At 42.9% G+C, this 27,313-nt stretch overlaps 1 protein-coding gene across 14 annotated transcripts in view; it reads left to right on the top strand.

Moving 5' to 3' along the window:
* The window catches only part of TRRAP (transformation/transcription domain associated protein), a 134,829-nt gene that overhangs the window by 55,448 nt on the left and 52,068 nt on the right, over positions 1 to 27,313 (top strand). For 11 of the 14 annotated variants that reach the window (XM_066343904.1, XM_066343905.1, XM_066343901.1 and 8 more), the window contains exons 23-40: positions 1,299 to 1,498; positions 3,747 to 3,964; positions 4,071 to 4,268; positions 4,879 to 5,139; positions 6,703 to 6,864; positions 8,871 to 8,967; positions 11,189 to 11,310; positions 12,031 to 12,201; positions 14,886 to 14,954; positions 17,335 to 17,388; positions 17,508 to 17,528; positions 19,169 to 19,288; positions 19,521 to 19,640; positions 20,030 to 20,194; positions 20,284 to 20,465; positions 21,007 to 21,205; positions 21,726 to 21,854; positions 25,127 to 25,393. In XM_066343904.1, the coding sequence (XP_066200001.1) occupies positions 1,299 to 1,498; positions 3,747 to 3,964; positions 4,071 to 4,268; positions 4,879 to 5,139; positions 6,703 to 6,864; positions 8,871 to 8,967; positions 11,189 to 11,310; positions 12,031 to 12,201; positions 14,886 to 14,954; positions 17,335 to 17,388; positions 17,508 to 17,528; positions 19,169 to 19,288; positions 19,521 to 19,640; positions 20,030 to 20,194; positions 20,284 to 20,465; positions 21,007 to 21,205; positions 21,726 to 21,854; positions 25,127 to 25,393 (2,755 nt within the window). The remainder of the gene's footprint in view (positions 1 to 1,298; positions 1,499 to 3,746; positions 3,965 to 4,070; positions 4,269 to 4,878; positions 5,140 to 6,702; positions 6,865 to 8,870; positions 8,968 to 11,188; positions 11,311 to 12,030; positions 12,202 to 14,885; positions 14,955 to 17,334; positions 17,389 to 17,507; positions 17,529 to 19,168; positions 19,289 to 19,520; positions 19,641 to 20,029; positions 20,195 to 20,283; positions 20,466 to 21,006; positions 21,206 to 21,725; positions 21,855 to 25,126; positions 25,394 to 27,313) is intronic. The other 3 variants (XM_066343913.1, XM_066343912.1, XM_066343910.1) reach the window with 1 other exon arrangement.

The following is a 27,313-nucleotide window of genomic DNA, read 5'->3' as shown; positions in this document are numbered from 1 at the left end:
AAAAAAATATGGGACCTGCTAATATATATAAGGTCTACCAGAAAGTTCTGTTCGTTTTTGGAATAAAACAAAATACAAATTTTTCTTATCGTCAATAAACTTTATTAAATAATATAATTGCCATTATTATTAATGATTTGCCAACATGAGGGCAATTTGTATATTCCATTTTTGAAAAATGTTTTATCTTTTGATGCGAAAAATTGAACCAGTGCTTGTTTGATATCTTCTTCATTTTTGAAAGTTTTGCCCTTCAAAATATTTTGTAAGGACAAAAACAAGTGATAGTATCATTCCTTCACCGAACACTTTCAATAAATTTCTACATGCTTCTGTAGCATTTCTTCCTTGTTGAAATTCATAAAAATTACAGTGGCCTAAATGAACTTTATCAGTAGCCATGGGTACACTATCGCTTCACACATAAGACTAACGTGAATCAACTTTGTTTTAATTTGCTACGTCAGTATGTATACATTAAGTGATAAAAATAGAGAGGCACATGCACCAAATAAACATGTGCTTACGTGTTGAAACTTGTGATAGAAACGAACAGAACTTTCTGGTAGACCTTATATGTGTGTGTGTGTGTGTGTGTGTGTGTGTGTGTGTGTGTGTGTGTATAATCTATCTATCTATCTATTTACTTAAATGTTTATTTTTGAGAGATAGAGAGAGAGGGGAAGAGAGACAGGAAGGGAGAGAGATGAGAAGCATCAAGTTATAGTTGTAGCACCTTAGTTGTTCATTGATTGTTTCTCATATGTGCCCTAACTGGAGGGGCTCAAGCTGAGCCAGTGACCCCTTGCTCAAGCCAGTGACCTTTGGGCTTCAACCCAATGAACTTGGGGCTCAAGCCAGCAACCATAGGATCATGTTGATGATCTCATGCTCAGGCTGGTGACCCTGTGCTCAAGCTGGATGAGCCCACGCTCAAGCTGTTGACCGTGGGGTTTTGAACCTGGGACCTCAGCATCCCAGGTCAGCGCTCTATCCATTGCTTTACCACTGGTCAGGCTGAATCTGCTACCATTTTGTAATTTACCTCTGAGTCACTGCCTGTGTTTGTATATCAGGTAGAACATATTTGGTGTCTCTTGAACCATTGGTTATAAATGTTCATAATGAAATTCATCGTGTTTGATTCCCAGTGTTGCTGAAATGACAGCAGAGAAATTAAACTCACTTAGACCTGTCTGAACAAGTGGGAGGTGGGCAGGTTGAAAATAAGCAAGGCCTGGTAGAACTATCAGCTCAGGATTTCGGTGTGTGATGGTAGATTTAATTTTGTCTTCCAGCTTTACAGAAAAGACCATACCTAATGTCATCATATCACATCGCTACAAAGCACAAGACACTCCAGCTCGGAAGACATTTGAGCAGGCTCTGACTGGGGCGTTCATGTCTGCAGTCATTAAAGATCTCCGGCCCAGTGCCCTGCCTTTTGTAGCCAGTTTGATTCGCCACTACACAATGGTGGCAGTTGCCCAGCAGTGTGGTGAGTGGGACAGAGGAAGTGGGTATTTGACTTTTTTAGAGTGCTTAAAAAACTGGTCAGGACAAAATAGTGTTTCAGAGAAGCTGGGTTTGATTGATTTTTCACCTTTGTTTTCTAGTTTCGACTTAATTACATTGAAAAGGATCACTGGTATTTCAGTGATGGGAACTGTCATAACGTGGAAATTGTTAACAAGTGTTAGCTATAAAATACATTCAGTGTTTGGCTCTTTGTTTTTCGTGAAAAATGGCGACAGAAAACTCTTGAACCCATAAAACAGATAGTTTGTGCCTGACCAGGCGGTGGTGCAATGGACAGAGTGTAGGCCTGGGACACAGAGAACCTAGGTTTGAAACCCCGAGGTTGCCATTTTGAATGTGAGCTCATCCAGCTTGAGCGTTGGTTCACCAGCTTGAGCATGGGGTTGCTGGCTTGAGTGTGGGATCATAGACATGACCCCGTGGTCACTGGCTTGAGCCCAAAGGTCGCTGGCTTGAGCAAGGGGTCAGTGGCTCTTCTGTAACACCCCTCACCCTCATATGTGTCAAGGCACATATGAGAAAGCAATCAATGAACAACTAAGGTGCTGCAATGAAGAATTGATGCTTCTCATCTCTCTCCCTTCCTGCCTGTTTGTCCATGTCTGTCCCTCTCTCTCTCTCTCTCTCTCTCTCTCTCTCTCTCTCTTTCTCTTTCTCTCTACCTCTCTCTCATTAAAAACAAACAAAGAACAGATGGTTTGTAGTTACCCTTATTGCTAGTCTTCCTCTAGGTGTTGTTTTTCAAACGTCACTTCTCTGCTCTTCCATCCAGCTCCTCGAAGTCTCCCTTGCAGTGCTCATCTCTGCTCTTGGGACGCTCACCCATGCCCTTTCCCTGCCTGGAGTGGAGGCCTGCCTCTGCCGCAGGGTTGTCAGGCTTTTGGGTGTTGAGAGACCCGTTTGTCTCTTGGTTTTGTCTATAAGCCACTGCAGGCTGGTGCTTTTGTAAAAGACAGTAAGAGTGTCCCGGCACTGCCCAGTGCTGTGTAAGTTCCTGGACACTTACTCACAGTTTTTGTAACTCCTCCCCAGCCAGCACTGGTTAGTAGTAGCACTGCTGGTGTGTCCTCAGAGCCCTCACCCTGGAGAGCGATGAGCACCTTTCTCAGTGCTGCAGAACCTGCAAAACTGTCTTCCTGTAACTCTACTTGGCCTGAACAGTTAGTATGTGTAAGTTAGCACTTAGATTGTTTCTCAGGGTTTCCTCTGTACTAACATGTCGGCTTCTCAATGACTTCCATCTTCCTGGTGCTGGGCGGCATTAAGTAACAGCCGCTGGCAGATTGTTGTTTGTGTGTGGGGGTGTCACAGCTGGCTGCTGCTGCTTTTTATTGTTGCTTACCTGTCAGCAATGCCCAGAGGGCAGCCCATAGTCATTCCCGTGCTCTGCCCCTTGACCTATTTAAGGGTTTTTTAAAAAGGAGATACCTGATTGTGACTCATTTTACAAAGGGCAGAGACTTAATCAAGGTAAGCTTATGACCCACACTTGCTGGGAATTCCTTGTCCATGGGGAATAATTGCAGTCATCAATCCCCATTACCCATCATGAATGGAGTTCGGTGGGTTACCTGTGCCTGCTGGCATAGGGTAGGCACACGTTGACCAGTCAGTGTGGTGCACATGCAGCACTGGACGTCTTAAGGGCGTCACAGACCTGTTACTGTTTAATCTTTGGTGGCTGAACACCACTTATCCCTCTAAGAAGTTGGGGGATGCTGACCGCTCAGGGGTCGCCTAACTAGTTAGCATGCCAGAGTCTCATTCATTGTTGGAATTAACCAGACAGATCCTTCAACCCACTAAGAACGGCTGTGCAACCCCCCCACCCCGCCCCTCCATGGAATTGAGGGACAGCTACCAGTCTGTCAATCCTGTCTGCCTCCAGTCAGACTGAGGTTTTCCTATGTTGAGTTAAATTAAGCCATAGGCTCCACTTCTGGTGATGCTCTTCTCATTTTAAGTTAATACATTTTTGAGTTAAAATTGAGAAAATTTGAAAATAATAAAATGTATAATAGAAAATATTCAGAAAAATTACCTTAGTGCACATGGGACCACTTAGTTTCCATATAATTGCTGTTAAGCAGAGGTTGGTCTACTGAGTTCCTAACCTCAAAGACAAGAGTGAAGTACTTGGGCAGTTTGAGGGGCAAGAATGTTAGTGTGCGTCCCCTCCCCTCTGACGCGCCTGTGCTCTCCTCCAGGTCCTTTCCTGCTGTCCTGCTACCAGGTGGGCAGCCAGCCCAGCACAGCCATGTTTCACAGTGAAGAAAACGGGTCGAAAGGAATGGACCCCCTGGTTCTCATCGATGCCATAGCTATTTGTATGGCATATGAAGAAAAGGAACTCTGCAAGATCGGGGAGGTGGCTCTTGCCGTGATATTTGATGTTGCAAGTATCATCCTGGGCTCAAAGGAGAGGGTAAGGACGGATCGAGAAATGTCTTCTGTTTGGGGGGTGTTTATCTAGAAACTTGTAGTTTAAGAATTGCAGTAACACATTAAGGTTTGTGTGTTTGTTTTTCCAGGCATGCCAGCTGCCTCTGTTTTCTTACATTGTGGAACGCTTGTGTGCGTGTTGTTATGAGCAGGCGTGGTATGCAAAGCTGGGGGGTGTGGTGTCCATTAAATTTTTGATGGAGCGGCTGCCTCTCACTTGGGTTCTCCAGAACCAGCAGACATTCCTCAAGGCGCTTCTCTTTGTCATGATGGACTTAACTGGAGAGGTGGGTAATGGATGGCTCCAAACTTAATCAAGCTGTCTCAGGACCTGGATTTGCCTGGAGAATAGTTAGCATGAGTCAGTTCTGCAGATTTGCTCTCCTTAAAGCCTAGGTTTCATAACCAGTGTCTACTAAAGGGCAGATCAGAACCCCGTTCTAGCTTTCTCTCATTATCAGATCTATATCTGCCTTTTACGGAACAGTCAGGAGCCAGAGGACTTACCATGGTTCACCTGTGACCCATGAGGGGTAATACTGCTGCTCAGTGTGGCCCTGGGGCTCAGTAGTGCACATGCTTCAAACATTTCTACAGAAGCTGCATTTTTTATGAACCTGTATGCAGATGTAACTCGAGCACATAGTGTGTGTGGTGGGCATTGCCAGCTTATCTGTTTGGTAAATACAAAGATGTCTACATCCACATTTTCTTTTCTGAGGAAGGTATTTAGTTACTGAAGTACCTAGTGGAGATTTGAAATAGTCTTATTAAATCAGCTGGCACGAGGGGCTTGGACTCCCCAGTGACAGAGTTTATACCTGGCATGTTGTGTAGGAGGAATTTGTGCCCTGGGCAGAATCATTCTCTTTAGTCTAAGGGGTCCCTGACCTGCAGGTTTCCAATGGGGCAGTCGCCATGGCCAAGACTACCCTGGAGCAGCTTCTGATGAGATGTGCAACACCTTTAAAAGATGAGGAGAAAGCGGAAGAGATTGTGATAGCTCAGGAGAAGTCTTTTCACCATGTGACACATGACTTGGTTCGAGAAGTCACCTCTCCAAATTCCACTGTGAGAAAACAGGCTATGCATTCCCTGCAAGTATTGGCCCAGGTCACTGGGAAAAGTGTGACAGTGATCATGGAACCCCATAAAGAGGTAAGATTTCTGTCACCAGAACTAGGGTAACTTACACAACTTTTGAGACCTTTTTCCTCTTCAAATCTGAGATGTAGAGGATACATAATTTATAGTTTTGTGTCCACTTCACAGAGTACTATTATATGTGCTGTTTTTTGTTTTTTTTTTTTAATTTTATTTATTTATTTCAGATACAGAGCGAGAGTCAGAGAGAGGGATAGATAGGGACAGACAGACAGGAACGGAGAGAGATGAGAAGCATCAATCATCAGTTTTTTGTTGCAACACCTTAGTTATTCATTGATTGCTTTCTAATATGTGCCTTGACCGTGGACCTTCAGCAGACCCAGTAACCCCTTGCTTGAGTCAGTGACCTTGGTTCCAAGCTGGTGAGCTTTTTGCTCAAACCAGATGAGCCCACGCTCAAGCTGGCGAGCTTAGGGTCTTGAACCTGGGTCCTCCGCATCCCAGTTCGACGCTCTATCCACTGCGCCACCGCCTGGTCAGGCATATGTGCTGTTTTTGATCTCAGATATGTGAAAAGCAATGTGTTTATATTAATGGTTGTATTGTTAATTATCAGTGTCAAGAGAATAGAAGGCTTTTTTCCTGTGTCAGTATTGCACAATCTGATAGTTTTGTGTTTGTTTTAAGAGAGGTTACTCTGGCCTGACTGGTAGTGGCAGTGCAGTGGCTAGAGCATCTACCTGGAACACTGAAGTCTCAGGTTTGAAACCCTGAGGTCGCCAGCTTGAGTGTGAATTACCAACATGATCTCAAGGTCGCTGGCTTGAGCAAGGGGTCACTGGCTCAGGTTGAGCCCTCCCAGTCAAGGCATGAATGAGAAGCAATCATTGAACAATTAAAGTGACAGAACTGAGTTGATGCTTCTCATCTCTCTCCCTTCTTGTCTCTCTCTTTCTCTCTCTCTCTCAAAGAAAACAAAAACAAAAACAAAAACCCCAAAAATGAGGTTGCTCAGGAGTCTTAAGAATGAAATGTTTTGGACACCATGGCCCCATTTTGTCACGTGCAACCTGTCCTCTGTCACCCAACTAAAAGGCATCTGTAATAATTTTTTTGTCTCTTACGGTTTCAGATTGGTAATTCTTTGTGTTTGTGTATGTGTGTGTGTGTGTATGTGTGTGTGTGTGTGTGTGTGTGAGAGAGAGAGAGAGAGAGAGAGATAGGGACAGAGAGACAGAGGAACAGATAGGGACAGATAGACAGAAAGGGAGAGAGATGAGAAGCATCAGTTCTTCGTTGCGGCACCTTAGTTGTTCACTGATTGCTTTCTCATATGTGCCTTGACTGGAGGGCTACAGCAGACCAAATGACTCCCTTGCTCAAGCCAGTGACCTTGGGTTCAAGCTGGTGAGCCTTGCTCAAACTAGATGAACCTGCACTTAAGCTGGCGACCTTGGGGTTTCTAACCTGGGTCCTCTGTGTCCCAATCTGACGCTCTGTCTACTGCGTCACCACCTGGTCAGGCTCAAATTAGTAATTAGGGTATTGTGATGAAAGGCATTTGGTGTTCCAAGGGGCAGGTGGTCAGTAATGCTTCCTCCTTGTCTGTCCTAGGTCCTCCAGGATATGGTCCCTCCTAAGAAGCATTTGCTGAGACACCAGCCTGCCAATGCGCAGATCGGCCTGATGGAGGGAAACACATTCTGTACCACATTGCAGCCCAGGCTCTTCACAATGGATCTTAACGTGGTGGAGCATAAGGTGTTCTACACAGAGGTAGGGGGGTGGTGGTGTGCGTGGTGTGAATGGTGATGACATGTGTCTGGTAGCCTGTTTTTGTGCATGAAGCCTGGTCAGGCAGCATTCAGAGAAGGCCTGGAGGTGACCACAGGTAACCAGCCGTGGCCTGGCACAGTGCTCTTCATAGGTAGGTTACGTCTGGGATTGGGGAGAAGGTGGGCATGGTAACTGCGTGTTCAACAGCATGTGGGTGTCACCTGAGCCCTTCAGACTCTGTTGCCCTCTTCAGGGAGCCTTGCTCTTGGGCCTTTGGGTTGTAATCTGGAGCTAAGACTACCATCTACTCTAGTTGCTGTCCCATCAGCTGGTGCCCAGAATAAGATGGCATAGATCAAGCGCTAGCTTATTGACTTTATTCGTCACTGAAACGCCATATGCTGTTGAGAAGTCACTTCACACGGGTGCCCTCTGTAGCTTTGGCACCTTGAAGGCACAGAAAATGAGCCCGAGAGTCTGTGATATACCCGAGGCCACACATGGCAGCTGTAGACCTTGGACAGGACCACGACTCATGTTAGAGCTGGGTTCTCCTCTTGTTCAGTGGAGTTGACTCGCCTCTTGACTGGAGATAAATGGGCAGGTGGCATCTTATAAGTATTTGTCACTGTAAACTTCCCAGTGTGTGGTTATACTAGACAGTAATAAACAGAAGTTAAACTTTAGATACAGTCAAATTATAAGCATTAAATCTTAGAATATAGTTATGGTCTGGTGACCAGCCCCAATTTGAAGTTTCTATCATACTCCTGGAGGCATTGTCAGGTAAATGCAGTAAAAGTCCTAAGGGAACAGATTCATCGTGATCCATACTTAAATTTTCAGTTATGAAAATTTATGTCTTGTTTTTTTTAAGTCCTGTATGTTTTCTTCGACATAGAGTCTTTTGACCATGTTGTCTAGCTTTGATTTTTATACCATATGTCCCTTGTGTAAGAGTCATCACTTATAAGACTTTATTGAAGGCCCAGCAGAATCACTGGGGAGTGGGAGGACAGCTTCCCTGGTGCTTCCAGGGGCAGGTGCATTTTGACCTGCATGGAATATTCCTCACTAAGCTTTAGACCAGAATCTGGTAGTGTTCAATAAGTCTTGGGGAATGGGTGGTTTTCTAAGTGTGTATCAGTGTGCTAGCTGCAATAATGTGCGAGGATCTTCTGAAAAAGAGACTCTTGAGTCCTTTCTCTGGTGACTCAGGTTCAGAAGGTTTAGGTCAGACCTGGGAATCTGCCTTCCGAGAGCTTCCCAGGGAATTCTGGTCTATGGTTATGTTTGGAACTCTGATTTATATTGTAGTTCCCTAGACATAGATATAGGTGTTTATGTCTGTGTATGTGTACCTCTTCCTTGGGGAGTGGGTTAGGGAGGTGGCTTGAAGTGCTATTCAGATATATTCTTTTATACTGTTTTAAATTTTTTTCTAGGTGGGAATCTTTAAGGAAATAAATGGTATAGTTTATACCATTTTTCAAGTATGGAAATAAAATGGGGAAGTAAAACACCATATAATATATTTTAGATATTAAATCTATAAATACGTACTGGTATGGTAAAATGTCAGAAGGTTCTTTGCTGGAATCTTATTCCGAGTGACTTTCAACTTCCTCTTTGCTTTTCTGTACTTGAAAAAAAAGAAAAGCATTACCACCAAATATTGGAACTATAGCACATTTGCTGAGCTCTGGCCCAAGACATTGGGAAGCAGTTCTGAACAAGGCAATGTACCTGCCATTGTGAAATCTGCAGTTAGATGAAGTGGTATTAGTGTGTGAGAAAGTGTAAGAATTTATTTCACTAATGAGGTTGTCTGAGTTTGCTTTAGAATAAGAAAGCTCAGTCACATTTTGATGCTTCTTTAGGATTTGAGTTTAGTTTGTCAATTGTTAATTGTGTTGTAGGGTGTGTGGAAGATGCTGTATTCTTTTATCTGCAAGGTTATTATGACTTTAAGAGCAGGCTAAATTAAATTGCTTAATCTTTTGCAGCTCTTGAATTTGTGTGAGGCTGAAGATTCAGCTTTAACAAAGCTGCCCTGTTATAAAAGCCTTCCTTCACTTGTGCCTTTGCGAATTGCTGCACTAAGTAAGTTCATATAACCCTGAGACAAGTTCCTGGGGACAAATTGAAAGTGGACAGTGGCCCCTTTTTTTGGTTGTGTAATATTTTTGCTTTTTATGTTGTTTTTAAGGTGGAATAAAAAACTATGCATATTTCTGTAAAAAAAATCCTGCATAGTTATCAAATTAGATAATGAGATGTCAATGCATTATATAGTTTGTTAGGATTTAAATAAATTTTTACTTTTTAGTAAACTGGATGTTACAATAAACTATAGTTCTCTTTTGACTCTAATATTCTGGTTTAAGAGAGTTATCATACCATTCATATATTGCCTTTTTCATCCAACTCAGAGTAAGATGTGACCACCTTGGTGGACTGTGCTATGATTCAGAAGCATTTGAGAATACTGCTGTCTCTAGGTTTTCAGAATGTCAGTTATCAGTGTTCAGCACAGGAATATTGCTAAATTTAGGAATATATACTGGATCAGTACTCACCCTTGACCTTAGAAACAGTCATTTACCTGTTTTTGATAAATAAATACCCAATAAGGTTTTTGTTTTTTTTACTTGATTTTGTCTCTTTATCCCTTTACTAAAATATTGTCAGACTCCTTGAATTTGCTGTAGGGCAACTGAGACAAAGCCCATGATAGCCAGACATGCGAGTGGGGCTGGAGTCTTAGAGACATAGCAAGCCAGAGTGAGGGAGGTGCCGAGCTGGCCCATCTGCCAGCTTCTCGCTTCTGCTGGCGTGTTTTTGGGGGGTGCTCTCACACATTCCTATTAGCAAATAAGGGCATTCATCTTGCTAGAGTGTTATCTGTTAACTAACGTTGAATTGAGGTGTGTTCCCTATTTTAAGAATAGTTATATACTGCTCACAAAAATTATGGGGCCCTGGCCGGTTGGCTCAGCGGTAGAGCGTCAGCCTGGCGTGTGGAAGTCCCTGGTTCAATTCCTGGCCAGGACGCACAGGAGAAGTGCCCATCTGCTTCTCCACCCTTCCCCATTTCCCTCTCTTTCTCTCTTCCCCTTCCGTAGCCAAGGCTCCATTGGAGCAAAGTTGGCCTGGGTGTTGAGGATGGCTCCTTGGCCTCTGCCTCAGACTCTAGAATTACTCTGATTGCATTGGAGCAATGTCCCAGAGGGGTGAGCATCACTCCCTGGTGGGCATGTCAGGTGGATCCCTGTCAGGTGCATGCGGGAGTCTGTCTCCTCCCCACTCCCTTCTCACTTGGGAAAAAGTACAAAAAAAAAACACCAGACAACTTTTACGTATATAAACTGAGTTAGAAACTAGAAAGTACACAAGAAGTATTTATAAATGGCATGAAATTCTTAAAGAACAGTTTTATTTTATTTTTTTAAGTATTCAATTTTCAGAGGAGAGAGAGAGAGAGAGAGAGAGAGAGAGAAGGGAAGGGGGAGGGTCAGGAAGCATCAACTCCCACATGTGCCCTGACCAGGCAAGCCCAGGGTTTCGAACCAGCAACCTCAGTGTTCCAATTGGACGCTTTATCCCACTGTGCCACCACAGGTCAGGCATGTCATGAAATTCTTAAAAAAAAATTATGAGATCAGGGAATGTGCAGATTCTCCAGTACTTTCAGCATTTTGTATAGTACATTTTCACCAATGAAATAAAAGTTGGTTTTGCATCTCATTTGCATAATTGAACAACTTTCTTTGACTTGTTTGCTTTTCTGATGTTCTTGTGTAATAAACAAAATCAAATGCTTTTTTCTTATAGCTTTATATTCATTTTGAAATGTTCCCTACTTTTTTTGAGCAGTATATTTTCAAAGCCTTAGGGGAAAAAAAATTCCTTTAACTTCCCAAATTGGGAGGAGGCTGCCTGGTTAGACATGAATAGTGGAGAAAAGCTGGACTTTGTGTGTGTTTATTTCATCACTTTAGTACAAGGCTGTGCCCTCTGCATGGACTCAGCGTGCTTCTGCCCGTAGGGCAGCAGTGTCATTGAGGGCCCCCTTTGTTCCCTCCTCTGCCCTTCCTCCTGTCTGGACAGTGTAAGATGTATCATGGCCTTTCCGGCAGGCTGCTGACCCCACTCTTAGGTAATATGAGTAGACTACACTGTGTCATTTTGTCTTTCTTGAGGTCAGATAGTAGGAAAAAGGTTTAATGGTGCATAGTTTTTGTTGGTTAGAGCCTTTCATGAACAAGGAAATTGTGTAATTTTCAGATTAGTAATGAGATTGTATTGATATTTCTCCCTAAAGATGCTCTTGCTGCCTGCAATTACCTTCCTCAGTCCAGAGAGAAGATCATTGCTGCACTTTTCAAAGCACTGAATTCCACGAATGGTGAGCTGCAGGAAGCTGGCGAGGCCTGCATGAGGAAGGTGAGCGAGTGTGTGTGAACTCTGCCTTAGGACTCTGTTCACCTGGTCTGTGGGCCTGAAATTCTGCCTGTGGTTAACATAAACTGGCTTGTAGTAATGTCTCTACCTGTTCCGTAGTCATACTGAACCTTTTTCTTTTTTTTTTTTTCTGAAGCTGGAAACGGGGAGAGACAGTCAGACAGACTCCTGCATGCGCCCGACCGGGATCCACCCGGCACGCCCACCAGGGGCGACGCTCTGCCCACCAGGGGGCGATGCTCTGCCCCTCCGGGGCGTCGCTCTGCTGTGACCAGAGCCACTCTAGCGCCTGGGGCAGAGGCCAAGGAGCCATCCCCAGCGCCCGGGCCATCTTTGCTCTAATGGAGCCTTGGCTGCGGGAGGGGAAGAGAGAGACAGAGAGGAAGGAGGGGGTGGGGGTGGAGAAGCAAATGGGTGCTTCTCCCATGTGCCCTGGCTGGGAATTGAACCCGGGTCCCCTGCACGCCAGGCCGACGCTCTACCGCTGAGCCAACCGGCCAGGGCTATACTGAACCTTTTAAAATGTTAAACACTAATGACTAGTTTTCTTAATTCATCATTAAATTCTGGAATATGTATGTTTAATATTCCATTTTCCCAAGGAAAACAGGAACTTGCTGCTAGAGTTACATATGAGCTTCAAACTGTTATAAAGTGTATGCTGTTATCTGTTTTCATTTGCAATCGTTTTTTTTACAATAGTTTTTAGAAGGTGCTACCATAGAAGTAGATCAAATCCATACACATATGCGACCTTTGCTGATGATGCTGGGGGATTATCGAAGCTTGACACTGAACGTTGTGAATCGTCTGACTTCGGTTACCAGACTGTTCCCAAACTCCTTCAATGACAAATTTTGTGATCAGATGATGGTGAGCCAAATGCTTGTAAACATACTTTATAATAAACCTCAAGTTTTGAATTATTTATTTACAAGATTTTTATTTAATTTTTATATGTTTATTTTTAAAACTCTAAAAATTTTTATTATAATTATTATGTTAGTTTTAGGTGCACACCCCAGTGGTTAGACATTATATAACTTAGTGATCATTCTGATAAATCTCACACCCATCTGACACCATACATAGTTATAGTATTAGAATACACTTGATTGTATTCCCTGTACTGTACTTTTACATGCCCATGACTATTCTGTAACAAGTAATTTGTATTTCTCAATCCCTTCACCTTTTCACCCATTTGCCAACGCCTCTCTTACCTGGCAACTATCAAAATGTTCTATCTATAAGTCTGTCTGTTCTGCTTGTTCATTTATTTTGTTTTTTAGATTCAGGTGTTGATAGATACATATTTTTTGCCATTTTATTCATATTTTTAATCTTTTTTTTCCCCTTCTTAATAAAGACTCTTTAGCATTTCATATAATACTGGTTTGGTGGTGATGAACTCCTGTAGCTTTTTTTTTGCCTGAGAAGTTCTTTATATGTCCTTCGATTCTAAATGATAGTTTTGCTGTATAGAGTAATCTTAGTTGTAGGTCCTTGCTTTTCATCACTTTAACTATTTCCTGCCAGTCCCTTCTGGCCTACAGTGTTTCTGTTGAGAAATCAGCTGACAGTCTTACAGGAGCTTCCTTGCAGGTAACCAAATGCTTTTCTCTTGCTGCTTTTAAGATTCTCTCTTTGTCTTTAACCTTTTGCATTTTGATGATGATGTGTCTTGGTGTGGGCCTCTTTGGGTTCATCTTGTTTGGGACTCTGTGCTTCCTGGACTTGTATGTCTGTTTCCTTCACCAGGTTAGGGAAGTTTTCTGTCATTATTTTTTCAAATAGGTTTTCAATTTTTTGCTCTCTCTCTTCTCTTTCTGGCACCTCCATGATGCGAATGTTGGTGTGCTTGAAGTTGTCCCAGAGGCTGCTTATACTACTTTTATTTTTTTGGATTCTTTTTTGTTGTTCTGATTAGGTGTTTCTTTTTGGATTCTTTTTAGTTCTTGTTCTGATTAGGTGTTTCTTGTTTTCTTATATTCCAAATCACTGATTGATTCTCAGCATTATTGCTCTATTGTTGATTCCCTATAAATTATTAATTTTAATTAGTGTATCTTTCATTTCTGACTGGTTCTTTTTTTTATGGTTTCTATATCTTTTTTCATACTGTTGAAGTTCTTACTAAGTTCCATGAGCATGAGTTCAAAACACTGGTATGCTTTGGAGGTCAACAGCTCAAGACTTGAGCATAATTGTTAAGAGAGATGATACTTCCCTATGTAGAGTGGGCATTTGTGGGGACAACCCTGGAAATTTTCCTTTCTTAAAATTCGAACTGCTTGACGTTTGATCTTTAAGTTTCTTATATGGTTAGTTGTTTTGGATATCTCCTTATTGAACTGGACATGAATTTTATATTCCAATTAGTATTCTTTTTTTTTTTCTTTGAAGAATCTAAAAGCAGAATGATGTTGCTGGCCATTTTTTGCACCTTTAGTTTTTGTTACTTTTATGCCTGGTATAAATAGCTATTCTAATAATAGTTTTTATAAAAACATATTGTGATTTCCTTTAAGGAATTATACTAGTAAAACATTGTTAACTTAGTATACTTAGTTTCTTGAAGAAATGTATGTTGTTTTAGTGTTTCTCAAAGTGTTTGTTGGAACATTGGCCCTACAAGCTACAGGTTTTTAATGAAAAAAACCTCCATTGGTATGTAGTTTGGGGAAGCACAAGTTACTGTATTCTCCTCTTGAAGTTTCACATTAAAGGCTCACAGAAGAGTGTTGCAATTTATTTAAACCATCTGTCCCCAAGTGATTTTACCATGAAGTCTTTTATAAGCAACTTGCTAATTTCCCATGTGGTGACAGTATGGATAATGAGGATTCCTCTGTTAATGTGGATGCTCTTGTGGTTTTAGCTGTGAGCTCTGAGCGCTCCTCTGCTGGGCTTGCTGGCACCATGGCGGGACCCTGACTGCCACGTGCTCAAGTGAGGCCATAGTGGCTGTGGGTTCAGGGACTCTCCTCTTGTTCTGGCAGCAGAGTATAGTCTGTGCGGAATAATTGCCCTCGTTCTGCACAGAAGGGAGTTGCTGCCTATCCGCAGTAGTTTGCACGGCGTCTGACCCAGTGGGATCTGCTCGTTCTCACCAGCGCTTCCTCGGGACCTACTTGGCGCTCCGTCCTCCCAGAGAAGCTGCCTTTCTTTTCCTGGTTCAGGGCCGTCGTTCCTCCTTTTCTCTGCCTGGGGTGCTTTTCCTTGTGCTCGGACACTGTGTGGCTCACCAGGGCTGTGACCTCTTGGTCAGCATCTAAAGCCAGTCCTGCTGCTCTTCCACAGGTCTTACCAGCATTGTCCACACAGCATGCTCCTGTGTGCTTCACCTTTTCATTTATAGGGCATAAACAAATGCCACTTATTCTCATGACTAGTTGCATGGTTGGGCTATTTCAGTAATAGAAACACTGCTGTTTCTCACATTAAATCTGATGGAAATGAATGATTATGTATGCATTTTACCTAAAAGCAGCATTTTGGAATTAAAATGCTCCTGTTGTAAGGAAAAATGTCTAAGGATATATTTTTTTCAACAGCAACATCTGCGAAAGTGGATGGAAGTGGTGGTCCTCACCCACAAGGGGGGCCAGAGGAGCGACGGAAACGTGAGTGACTTGTTTGTTTCCAGGAAGGGCCACCCTGCTAGGCACTGCTGTTGTTACTGTTAGAATTGGAACAGTGCTTTTAATGAAAGTGCCGGTCAGAATCTAGTTTTCTATGATTATAGTTCATTTAAATTGTTAAATATACTTTATTAGCATTACATTTTTAAAAATTTCTCTTAATTGTTGAAACATTTTTTATGTTTCTTTAACTTCTCCCTTTGTACACTTTTAATATGACATTTTTGTTGATGAGAATTCTGGGAAGCTTGAAATACTAGTATTTCAGTTTTACCAGTTTTGCTGTGAAGTGTGTAAAGTGTGTTGCTAGACTGTTCTTGCACTCTGTTTGCATGGTGGTGCTCCTTCCTTCGGTCTCCATTGCTTTGTCACCATTGCTCATCCAACCAAGTAGCGATTTCAGGACTTAAGCATTACATCAAGATAACAGATTTATGTTTTCTAGGTCTAAATCCCCCACCCCAGTTGTTCATCGAAAGTCAATATGGCCAGTACTTCAAAACACATATTTATATGTTTTGAGGGAAAACCACTTGTTGTATCTTACTGAGTGTTCGATATTGGTCACTAAAGATTTTGTCTTAAAAATGAATGGTTTTTGCTGTTTTGAGTCTAATCTTGTATGTTAATATTCTTTTAAAATATTTTTTAAGTTGATGCTTGTCCTGTCAGTGAGGTTGTGTTTCCTAAGTTCCTGTTTCGCCCGGTGCCATTGTATCCTGATGAGGGTCCTGGGCTCGTCAGAGCATAATTAATGTGACTTTGTCCTCCTGTGCCTGTTTGTCGGGTGCTGTGTTTCATCATAACTTGATTTTTTTTTTTTTTGTGGCTTCATTATACTTTGTTTTGACCATTCAGTGTCATGTGTTTATGTAATTCTTGTTTCTTGTTGCTTCTAAAGAGTGAACTAAGCAAAACTAAACCAAGATTTTTAACATTTTTAGGCTTGGTATACCATCTGTGACCTCTCATAAGGTTTGTTATTTATATAAACAGGAAAAGAGTGAGGGAGGCTCCATGGGGAGAGCACAGTGTAAAGGCCTCACCTCTGGGGAGTAGGTGCACACGCTCTGCTCTCCTGCACACCTCTCATCTGCTAGGTATTTCCACTCTCAATTTTGTATTTGATTTTACAGTAAGCTATTAGTTCTCTGAAACATACAGCCTTCCAGAATAAACATTAAAAATCCTCATGGGTAGATGATGACTTCTGTTAGATGAAAAAGATTCCATAAAGTTTTACAGCAAGTTATTTGTAAGGGTTGTGGCTGGGGGCAGTTTCACAGGGGATGGAGCGGTGGGTATCGGGAAGTCCTTGGGTTCCTGCTGAATGAAACATGTTGGTTGTTGGATGAGTGTATTCCCTGAGCAGCTGGAAACGCCCAGCTGTGTGAGGGAGGTTGCAGGTCTGAACCCAGGACATGGTGTGTGGGGTCCCCAGGCAGCATTGCCACAGCTCCATCAGCCCAGCCCAGGGCCTTGCCTTGCCTTCCTGCACTTGAGACCTGGTCAGTTTTTATGCATGGTGTCTTGGATTGGAAGTGGGTCTTAGAAAGTAGTTTGTTTCTATTTGGTTAAATCCCCAAATAATATTGCCTTATTGAGAAACTGTAATTGAAGACATGTTAATTAGTTGACTAAAAATTAATAAAAGCCCCTTTGTAACGTTGGGCACCCCTGAAGATCAGAGGTTTGAATATAATCATATTTAGGAAGGCGTGTCTGTTTAGCATTGAACTTACAGGGCAGAACTCATGACTACCTGTTATGCCATGTGTGTACACACACATGCATACCCACACCTACACCCAGCATGCATGCACATGTGCACACACATGCACACCTTTACTTGACAAGATTGCTCATGTATTTAGTCGTGGCCTGTGGGTTCTTCTGAGTGTGGGGCCTCAGAAATGCCTAACTGATGGGGCTTAATTAGCCTTTTGGTATTCTTCTAGTGTTAGCTGGGAAAGAGGTTTTTAAAAATGTCTTAGTACTTCACTCAACAGCTTGAGGTATTCGCTTAAGCAAAATGATTATTTAAATGTATTTGCATACAACAGGATCTTATAGTTTATCCTGATAAGAATTTCAAAATTCCTGTCTTTTAAACTTTGATGTACAGAAGGAATACACTCTATTCGACACTATCAGAAGGGCTGTTTGACATCTGAAGGGTGTAAGGTGTTTCTTTTTTTTAAAATTTTTATTTTTGCTATTGAGCATTTATTAATTATTGTGTGCTTTATGATAATTGTGTCTTTACTGTCTTGTTTACCCCAATAACCCTTACTGTATATATGGGAATTTTTTATGTAAATAACATAAATAGAAAAAAGATGATTTTCCTCCCCATCCTCAGGAAAGCATTTCAGAGTGCGGGAGATGTTCCTTGTCTCCATTCTGTCAGTTTGAGGTGAGAACAACCTATTAAAAGTCAGTTTATGACTTGCAATGTGAAGAACAGTTTATATTTTCTTTTCTTTTCACCTTTTTGTTGCCTTTTTTCATGCTGTAATTTTTGTTTTGGTTCAGCCTGCCATGGAAGGGGTAGAGGTGAGAATTTCAGTGGAGACGCAGGCGGGGGTCATGGTCGTACTTGGTTTTGCTGTGACTTGTGGTTCTGTGGTGGACAAGAGTGCATTGTGCCTTTGAGTGCAGTGAGCCGTATTGTCTGTCTGTGGCAGAGTCTTAGTATCATTGCTGTGAACTGTCCGGGTGCCACGCATGTTTTCTTTTAGGATGTTTTAAGCAAGATTCCAAGTTTGTTGGTTTTCTATATGTTAGAATTGCAGTATCTCAATATTTTAAGATTTCGTTGGCTTTTGCTATCATAGTTTGTATGAGTTCATACATCTAACAACGTCTGATTAGGAAACTCCACAAAGAATATATTATACTGCTAGAAATTGGGAGGGCTTATATAGTCATACTGACTGACTGCCTCGTTTTAGAGCCCCATTGCTTCCCTGCACCAGCCCCATGCCTCTCTTGTTCACGCACACCACACTGACGTAGTCACAACACTGTGACTTTGGTAGTCCAACTCTGAGGTTTCCCTCTTCTGTAAAATGGAGATGATAATAATGTCATTCCTGTCTTCCTCTGGTTTTGTGAAGACCAAAAGATGTGTGACAGTGCTTTGAAAACGAAAAACCGTAATATAAAAGGACCATTACTAGAATGTTATTTCAGGATAGAACTTACTCTGTTCCAAGGCTTACAAGACACTGTAGACAAGAACTGGAGAGATGGCATGGAATTGACAGTAGGCTGACTTGTCTCATTTCTTACGCACCTCACTGTTTTGCCTTTTGGTTTAAAGAGACTTTTTGAGAAGTAGCTCCAACACTGTTGGGATGTGGTCTCTCACGACTAGTGTTTATCATCCCCATTTTACTGTGCTTAGAGTAGTGGACACCCTGTTGCACACCTTGCGGGGTGGTGCACCAGGGTGTCCTACCTTCCTGTGGTCATGGGGCATTCCCTTGAAGTGCAGACACAAAACTAAGGGAACAGAAACCAGCAAAAGGAAGTTGGAATGACACTCAGCGATTGGCCACTGAGCTCTTAGCACATTAAAAAAGTGCAAAATTCTTGGTGTTTCACATTTTTCAATATGGTTCATAAAGCAGTTGTCAACTTTATTTTTAGGCCTGGTTGACAAATAGTACCATTGTTAGTCATTTATTTACATTGATTTTTAATTTCCAGGGTAAATACTTAAGTACTTTTTGAGAATGTTGTGCTAAGTTTGGAGGACAAAATAAGTCTTTGCCTTCAGAGCTTAGTTCATTGGGAAGACCCCATGATGTCACAGCGAACTGAGGGAATCCTAACACTGTCACAGCCACAGGCATGATCATACCCTCCTTCACCAGGGGCCAGCCTAGGCAGCCCGTCAGCTCACTTCCAGCACTTGTCAGTGACTGAGAAGACAGACAACACAGTCACGTCAGGTGTACAGTCAGCCCCCTGCTCCTGAGATGCAGTCTGAAGGCCCAGGGCCAGCTAATTTCTTTAGGCCACAGCTCTAATGTGGGATTGGTAAGCTATGCTTTTTACATGTTAACTATTTGCTTCCGGTTGTTAGCCTTGGAATGCAGCTAGACCATAGTAGGGTCTGTAGTAATGTTGATATCTCTAGCTAGTGAAATTAATTGGCCTATTTTATAAATTCTGGTTTTCTTCATTAGGAAATGAAAATTTGTTCGGCAATTATAAACCTTTTTCATCTGATCCCAGCTGCACCTCAAACTCTGGTTAAGCCTCTGTTAGAGGTTGTGATGAAAACAGAACGGGCCATGTTGATTGAGGTAATGGTCAGACTCGGAGTTCTCATTCTTCCTCCATCTGTTGCTTATACTATTTTCACTTTGTTATATTTTAGATAGACTAATCTAACAGTATAAAGAGCTTAGATGTTAATGTATCTTAGGGTTGTTAGCACATATGAACAATTATGAGGGAGAGGAATGTATATTCCTGTTAGGTCAGTGGAACAAGGAAAGCCTCAGCCCTGAGATGTTTCTACCATGTGCTTTCTAGGCTGGCAGTCCCTTCAGAGAGCCTCTGATCAAGTTTCTGACGCGGCATCCCTCCCAGACAGTGGAGCTGTTCATGATGGAGGCGACGCTGAACGACCCGCAGTGGAGCAGGATGTTCATGGTCAGGGCGCGAGGAGCTGGCATTGGGGTCCCTGCAGATTTGTGTCAGCCAGTGTCACCTCTTAAACTCTGAACTTCTCTTTTCGTGGTTCAGTATCGGGCTTTCTTTTCACTAATATATTTGAATGTTAGAAGCTTCATTGTTGGGTAAAGAGCTCAGGTGCAAGAATCCTTCTGTAGATTTTGGTGGTGGTAATAAATAAATGAGTCATAATTATAAAATGTGATTACTGGTTAAAAAAGCATTTTTAAAAAGAATGTTTATGATGGTTTTTTTTTATTTTTTTAGCCTGCCTTGAGAGATTTAGAAAGATTCTTAGAGTTTATATTATCTAAAGCTTTTGTGATTATTTTTTAAAATTAGCTTAAAACAGCTTGTTTTGTTTTTAGAGTTTTTTAAAACACAAAGATGCCAGACCTCTGAGAGACGTGCTGGCAGCTAACCCCAACAGGTTCATCACCCTGCTGTTGCCCGGCGTCACGCAGACCGCCGTGCGCCCTGGCTCACCCAGCACCAGCACCATGCGCCTGGACCTTCAGTTTCAGGCCATCAAGGTAGAACCCTTCTCTAGACACCTGAAACCTTGGATGCTCAGTTGAGACATGGAACCCTGTCAGTTTCCTAATGGTCTCTTCTTTGACAGATCATAAGTATTATAGTTAAAAACAACGACTCCTGGCTGGCCAATCAGCATTCTCTGGTGAGCCAGTTGAGACGTGTGTGGATCAGCGAAAGCTTTCAAGAAAGACACCGGAAGGAGAACTTGGCTGCCACAAACTGGAAGGAGCCCAAGCTGCTGGCCTTCTGTCTGCTGAACTACTGCAAGTAGGTGCACCTTTTATGTTTCTCACCCTGTGACTCTTCCATCCAGTCAGCAGTCACTAGTTTGTGTAGAGCTGCGGTTCATTGGATATGTGTAGTCACATTTTTAGGAATGGACGATAGCTTAGCTGTTAAAAATTAGACAAGTCAGCCTGACCAGGTAGTGATGGAGGGTATAGAGTGTTGGACTGGGACACAAAGGACTCAGGTTTGAAACCCCAAGGTTGCCAGCTTGAGCATGAGGTCACTGGCTTGATCGTGAGATCATAGACATGACCCCATGGTCACTGGCTTGAGCAAGGGGTCACTGGCTCGGCTAGAGCATCCCCCCCGTCCTGTCAAGGTACATACAAAGAAAGTAATCAATGAGCAACTAAGGTACCACAAGAAGAAATTGATGCTTCTTATCTTTCTTCTTCCTGTCTGTCCACACCCCCCCCCTCTCTCACTAAAAAAAAAATTTTTAAAAATTAGATAAGTCAGAGGTAATACACAGTCATGAAGTTTGCCACAATTTAACCTGTTTTCTTATTCAATCCTTCAGAAGGAATTATGGAGATATAGAATTGCTGTTCCAGCTGCTCCGAGCCTTTACTGGTCGTTTTCTCTGCAACATGACATTTTTAAAAGAATACATGGAGGAAGAAATACCCAAAAATTACAGCGTTGCTCAAAAGCGTGCTCTATTCTTTCATTTTGTGGATTTTAGTGACCCCAACTTCGGAGATGAACTGAAAGCCAAGGTGAGTCCCACTGTTGCACAGAAGCAGCAGTGGGTGCATGAGCTATTTTTCGGGGAACCAAGTATCTCTGTTCTCCCGTATCTCTGTTGACATGTAACAGTGGCCTGACTGCTAATGAGGAGAACACCATGTTGAGAAACATAAGGCAGGCCCAGCAGTGAACCAGTGTTGGAAAGTAGTTTGTTAGTTTCCTTCTTTTTACTCTTTTAAAAATTGACTTCTTGGTGAAAACTGGTTTATAAAATTATATAGGTTTCAGGTGTGGTTTCCTTGTTTATAGGAAATTACTTGTTTGAAGTGAGAAGAGTGAACTGAGCTGACATCTCTTTTCCTCAAGTTTTTAACTGCCCTTTCTAGTTGATCATTTGAGTAAAGTTAAGATTGTCAGTTGCACCCTTGATTGACTTCTAACTTTGTGGGTTACAATCTGACTGAACTGGTAGGCCTGCCCACCTTATTAAAAAAATAAAGAGCATGGCTTTGTTTTCCTACTCCATTATTGTAAATTTTTTTTTTTTAGGTTCTGCAGCACATCTTGAATCCTGCTTTCTTATACAGCTTTGAGAAGGGGGAAGGAGAGCAGCTCTTAGGACCTCCCAATCCAGAAGGCGACAACCCAGAAAGCATCACCAGTGTGTTTATAACCAAGGTGGCTGACTAGCAGTGCATTGGCTTGAGAAGTAACTTGGCAGATGAGTGTGTGTGTGTGTGTATGTGTGTATTTGAGTGAGTGTGATGGGTTCATTGAAATAAGCTCATTTTCCTAAGGCTTTTATTTTTTATGGTGTGTAGCAGAGTATTACACAGTAATCTCTTATTTATGGAGGCATATGTTGTAGAACCCCTGGTGGGTGCCTGAAACCGCAGATAGTACTGCAACTGTATATCTACTGTTAGTCCTGTTCATACACTACCTATGGTAAAGTTTAATTTATAAATTAGACACAGTAAGAGATTAACAGCAATAATAAAACAGAACAGTTACAACAATATGCTAAAATCAAAATTATGTGAATGTGGTCTCTTGCTCTCAAATTCTCTTACTGCACTGTGCTCATCCTTCTTGTACTTGCTCCTGGATCTATGAGACCACAGTCCCTGCTTGCACTAAATGGCTTGGTGTCATTCATTTCAGGAGCTTCCTCATGAAGTCTTTGCATAGGCTCAGTGCTTTCTGGAACAACACGTTTTCTGTTTGTGTTTTCTACCCACAAATTTAATGCATTTTCCATCTTCAGTAAGTACTTACACATATGCACTGTGGCCATTACTTTTGCATGAGGTGTAACAGCAAAACTAGCACGATTTTCTTTTGCCTTCTTCAGAATTTCACAGATAGCTCGTGCTTTCTGAAGATCTTAGCAATCTCAGCATACAGCTTTTTTTCTTTCCTTGCCAAGTTGAGAATGTTTACCTTCTTACTGAAAGGAAGCACTTTGTGCCCTCTCTGAGGCATGTCCACATTGCCAGCATCACTGCTCCTGCACTTTGGGGCTGTCACTAAGTAAAGCAATGGTGACTTGATACCAGCAGTGCGCTACTGGACAGCTAATGATGACTGAGACGGCCACTGAAGCACAGTGGGTGGGGAGCGTACAGTGTGGACACAGGTGGTTCCTGTGCTGTGTGGGGTGCAGGATGGCAAGAGGGGTTATCATGCTGCTCAGAATGGCATGCAGTTTAAATTTATGAATGATTTCTGGAATTTTCCATTCAGTATTTTTGAACCATAGACTGTGTGTAACAAACTGGGGAAAGTGAAACCATGAGGGAGTGATGGTGGACACTACTGTGTTATAATTCTTATTAGTGAGTTTTTAAAGGCAGCCTCATTTTGGTATGAATGAACTTTTCTATGTTAATAGATCCCAGTGAGAAATGTGGATCTCAATGGAAATTCAGGTATCAAAGTTATTTGTAAAAAAACCCAATTGCTGGTCAGTAGAGTTTTGATGGTTTGTTTTTACCTTTAGCTTTGCAGAGGTGATTTAGACTGTATGCAGTTGCTGCCCTGACTCTTTGTTGCCAACTTAATAAAACATATTTGTGATAGGATGATGTCTGAACTTAGCTTAGGTTTTAAGATCTTTGCATTTTTATGGTAGTATTTCTAGTTTGCACTAAGGAGTTTTTTCTTCTTTTTCCAAGTGAGAGGAGGGGAGACAGACTCCCGCATGTGCCCCAACTGGGATCCACCCAGCAACCCTTGTCAGGGGCTGATGCTCTGCCCATCTGGGGCCATTCTCAAAACAGAGCTATTTTTAGCACCTGATGCCAAGGCTCCACGGAGCCATTCTTAGCGCTGGGGCCCATGTGCTCGAATCAGTTGCTGACTATGGGAGGGAAAGAGTGAGGAGTGGTGGGAGGGGAAGGAGTGGAGAAGCAGATAGGTGCTTCTCCTGTGTGCCCTGACCGGGAATTGAACCTGGGACATCTACACCCTGGGCCGATGCTCTACCACTGAGCCATCCGGCCACAGCCTGCACTAAAAAGGTATTTTTTATTTTTCTGTTCCTCTGAGCAGTGCCTGCCCTATGTTTTTCACAAAGCCTGGGTTGGCTGTCCTCTGAAGGTTGGGCTGTTGTGTTTGCCTTGAGGCTGTCAGATTGAGTGCTTCAGACAGGAGTTGTTTGTTGGAGTGCTGTAAGTGACAGGCGTTATACATTAACGCTTTGAAAGGGTATAGTTTTTTACCGGTTCCTGTGCCTGTTCCATTTGGGGTCCAGGCAGAATGGATTGTTCCTGATGGCAGGTGACTGGTCCTCACATAGTCTTTGTTCCTTCCTGCAGTTTTGAGCCCATTCCACTCTCCCAAAGGAATTAGCGCTGATCCCAAGGGCTTATTTTTGGTCTCCACACTGTCTTGGCACAGTGGAGGAGTTGGGATTGTGAATGTTGGGTGAGGATACGGCACTGGGCAGGCTGGAGCCCAGGAAGGGTCTGCAGTGAACCCGGGGGAGGAGGAGAAGGACTTAGGGGCTATAGGGCCCTGGTAAAGACAGTTAGGAAGGAGGGTTTCAGTCTTTCCAGGTGTTCTGGTAGACCAGTAAGTAGATACAACTCTTAGCTGAATTGGATGATGCTATTAGAAAAGTAGTCCCCAACCCCCGGGCCGTGGACCGGTATCGGTCCGTGGGCCATTTGGTACCGGTCTGCAGAGAAAGAATAAATAACTTACATTATTTCCGTTTTATTTATATTTAAGTCTGAATAATGTTTTATTTTTAAAAAATGACTAGATTCCCTCTGTTACATCCGTCTAAGACTCACTCTTGACGCTTGTCTCGGTCACGTGATACATTTATCCATCCCACCCTAAAGGCTGGTCTGTGAAAATATTTTCTGACATTAAACCGGTCCGTGGCCCAAAAAAGGTTGGGGACCACTGAATTAGAATACTTGATTAGTAGAGACATGAAGAAGATCCTCACAGAGTGTATTTTTCCCTCTGTCCATCAAACACATAAAAACCTATCAGATACTTTATTACAAAGAAAACCATAACAATAAAAGTAGAGACACCCCCCCCCCCCCGCCCCGTAACGTTTTCTGATCCTAATAATGAAAAATAAGTACAGGATAATTAATAGTTGACCAGGAAAAAAAAAACTCAATTATTTGGAAATGAAGAAACTGAGTCCTAAATCACCTTGTACCAAAGAGGAAGTCTTTATTTTCCACAGCAAGCCAGTTTACCCACTGCATTCTGACTGTAAGCCTACCCCCTTTTTTTACAGTGTTAAAATAAATTCAGTGAGTTTCTAATCCATATGTATTAAAGGGAACTTGATATAACATTATGGGGTCCCTCCTTGTAAAACAATATAGATAGGTGTGTGTGTTTATCTTTAAGGTTTTAAACTTGAATAAATTTTAATAGATAACCCAGAAGTGCATTCCTTTCTGCTGTCTCTCCCGCAGGTCCTGGACCCAGAGAAGCAGGCAGACATGCTGGACTCCCTGAGGATTTACCTGCTGCAGTACGCCACGCTGCTGGTGGAGCACGCCCCCCATCACATTCATGACAACAATAAGAACCGTAACAGCAAGCTGCGCCGCCTCATGACCTTTGCCTGGCCCTGCCTGCTTTCCAAGGCCTGCGTTGACCCAGCTTGCAAATATAGCGGGCACTTACTTCTGGCACACATTATTGCCAAATTTGCAATACATAAGAAAATTGTCCTTCAAGTACGTTGTGAGGCTCCCTCTTCTCCAAGCAGCATATGCTGCTCCTGTACCATCGTGACTTCCCTTTTCTTTTTTTCTTTTTCGTTTAGGTGAGAGGAGGGGAGGTAGTGAGGCAGGCTTCTACATGCACCCCAACTGGGATTTACCTGGAAACCCCATCTTGGGCTGAAGCTTGAGATTCAAGCTATTTTTAGTGCTTGAGGCTGCTGCGCTCCAATGGAGCTATCCTCAGTGCATGGGCCACCCTTGAACCAGTCGATCCACTGGCTGTGGAGGGGAAGGGAAAAGAAACAGATGGTCACTTCTCATGTGTGCCCTGACCAGGAATCGAACCTGGGACGTCCATATGACAGGCTGACACTCTATTTACTGTGCCACTGTCCAGGGTCTCCCGACCTCCCCTTTTCTGTGGTCTTTTCCTGGCCATTCAGGATGCTCCTCTCTGCCATCCTGCGTACCCAGGCACCTCCCCTAATTATTCATGCCCCTTCCTCCCCAGTCCTGCTCTGCTCCTTTCTCTGCAGCCTTCCTTTGGTAACAACAGAACATCTCCTTTGTTCACCTCATGCTCCTCCACCCGTTCCATTCTATTCTGGCTTCCAGTTCTTTCCATTGAAAATGTTTTGGTCAAGTGCCCCAGCCCATTCTTTTGCTGTGGACAGTGGGCACTTTTTAATCCTCATTGATAAGCTCTGCTGTGCTGATGGTCTTCAGCACGCCTTGCCTGAGCCTCTCCATGGCTTAGGCTTGGATGTCAGACAGCCCTGGGTTGAGTTGCTTCTTCACTCAGGAGTCCCATGACCTTGATTGAGTGTGTAGGTCACTGTCTTTGTGTAAGAAGTTAATGTAATAATTGACTTGAGTGCTCAGCCCCTCTTTCCCATTAAGCTTTTGGTAAGTAATCACTCTTGTTTTGTGAGATCGCTCTTTGTTTCCCTCTGACCATTCCCTCCTGTGAATGTCTATAACATTAAACCCCAGGTCTTGATAAAGCTGGTGGCCTCTCAGACATCACTTCCCACAGGCACTTGAGATGTATAAACAGTCTCTGTGATAGCACTGCTCCCCCTAGTCATCCAGCCGGAGACCTGAAGGCCATCTGTGACACCTCTTGTTCTCCCTAGCATTGAGGCGTGGGCAGGTCCTGTTGATGGCCAACACCTTTCTATCCCTCCACCCTCAGTATCATCGGGTGGGCTTGGGTTTCCCCTGAACTTGTTCCTCCCCTCCCCTCCCCTCCCCTCCCCTTTTTCTTTCTTTCGTTTTTTCTTTCTTAGCAAGAGCGACAGAGAGATGAGAAGCATCAGCTTGTAGTTGTGCTCCTTTAGTTCACTGATTGCTTTCTCATACATGCCTTGACGGGGGCAGGGGGCTCCATTTGAGCCAGTGACCCCTTGCTCAAGCCAGAGACCTTGGGCTGAAGCCAGCTACCGTAGGGTCATGTCTGTGATCCCATGCTCAAGGCAGTGACCCTGTACTCAAGCTAGTGAGCTCGTGCTCAAGCCGGTGACCTTGCAGTTTTGAACCTGTGTCCTCAGGGCTATAATCTGTCCACTATGCCACCACCTGCTAAGGCCCCATGAACTTCCTACATAAGTATTTAACCACTCACTTGAACTATTGAGATTGCCTCTGATCATGGCCATCTCACTCTAATTTTACTACTGTGGCAGAGTGAAATGATTTGTATATCTTGACTAACATCCAACGAGTTATTAGACATTGATGTCTGCAAGGAGCTAGATCTCATTAGTCTTGGTGTACTCCACCCTAGCAAGGCATGGGACACATAATAGGTGCTCAGTACCGTATTTCCCCAGGTATAAGATGCACCCTAATTTTGGGGTCTGAAAAAAAAAGTATTAAAGTTATTGAACTCAAGTTTTATTCATCATAAAATTCATATAACTCCTCATCACT

Source organism: Saccopteryx leptura, chromosome 6, assembly GCF_036850995.1.
Source record: "Saccopteryx leptura isolate mSacLep1 chromosome 6, mSacLep1_pri_phased_curated, whole genome shotgun sequence".
In the NCBI taxonomy this organism is placed as follows: Eukaryota; Metazoa; Chordata; class Mammalia; order Chiroptera; family Emballonuridae; genus Saccopteryx; species Saccopteryx leptura.
Note: the sequence above shows the minus strand (reverse complement) of the source record. Positions and strands in the feature narration are given on the sequence as shown.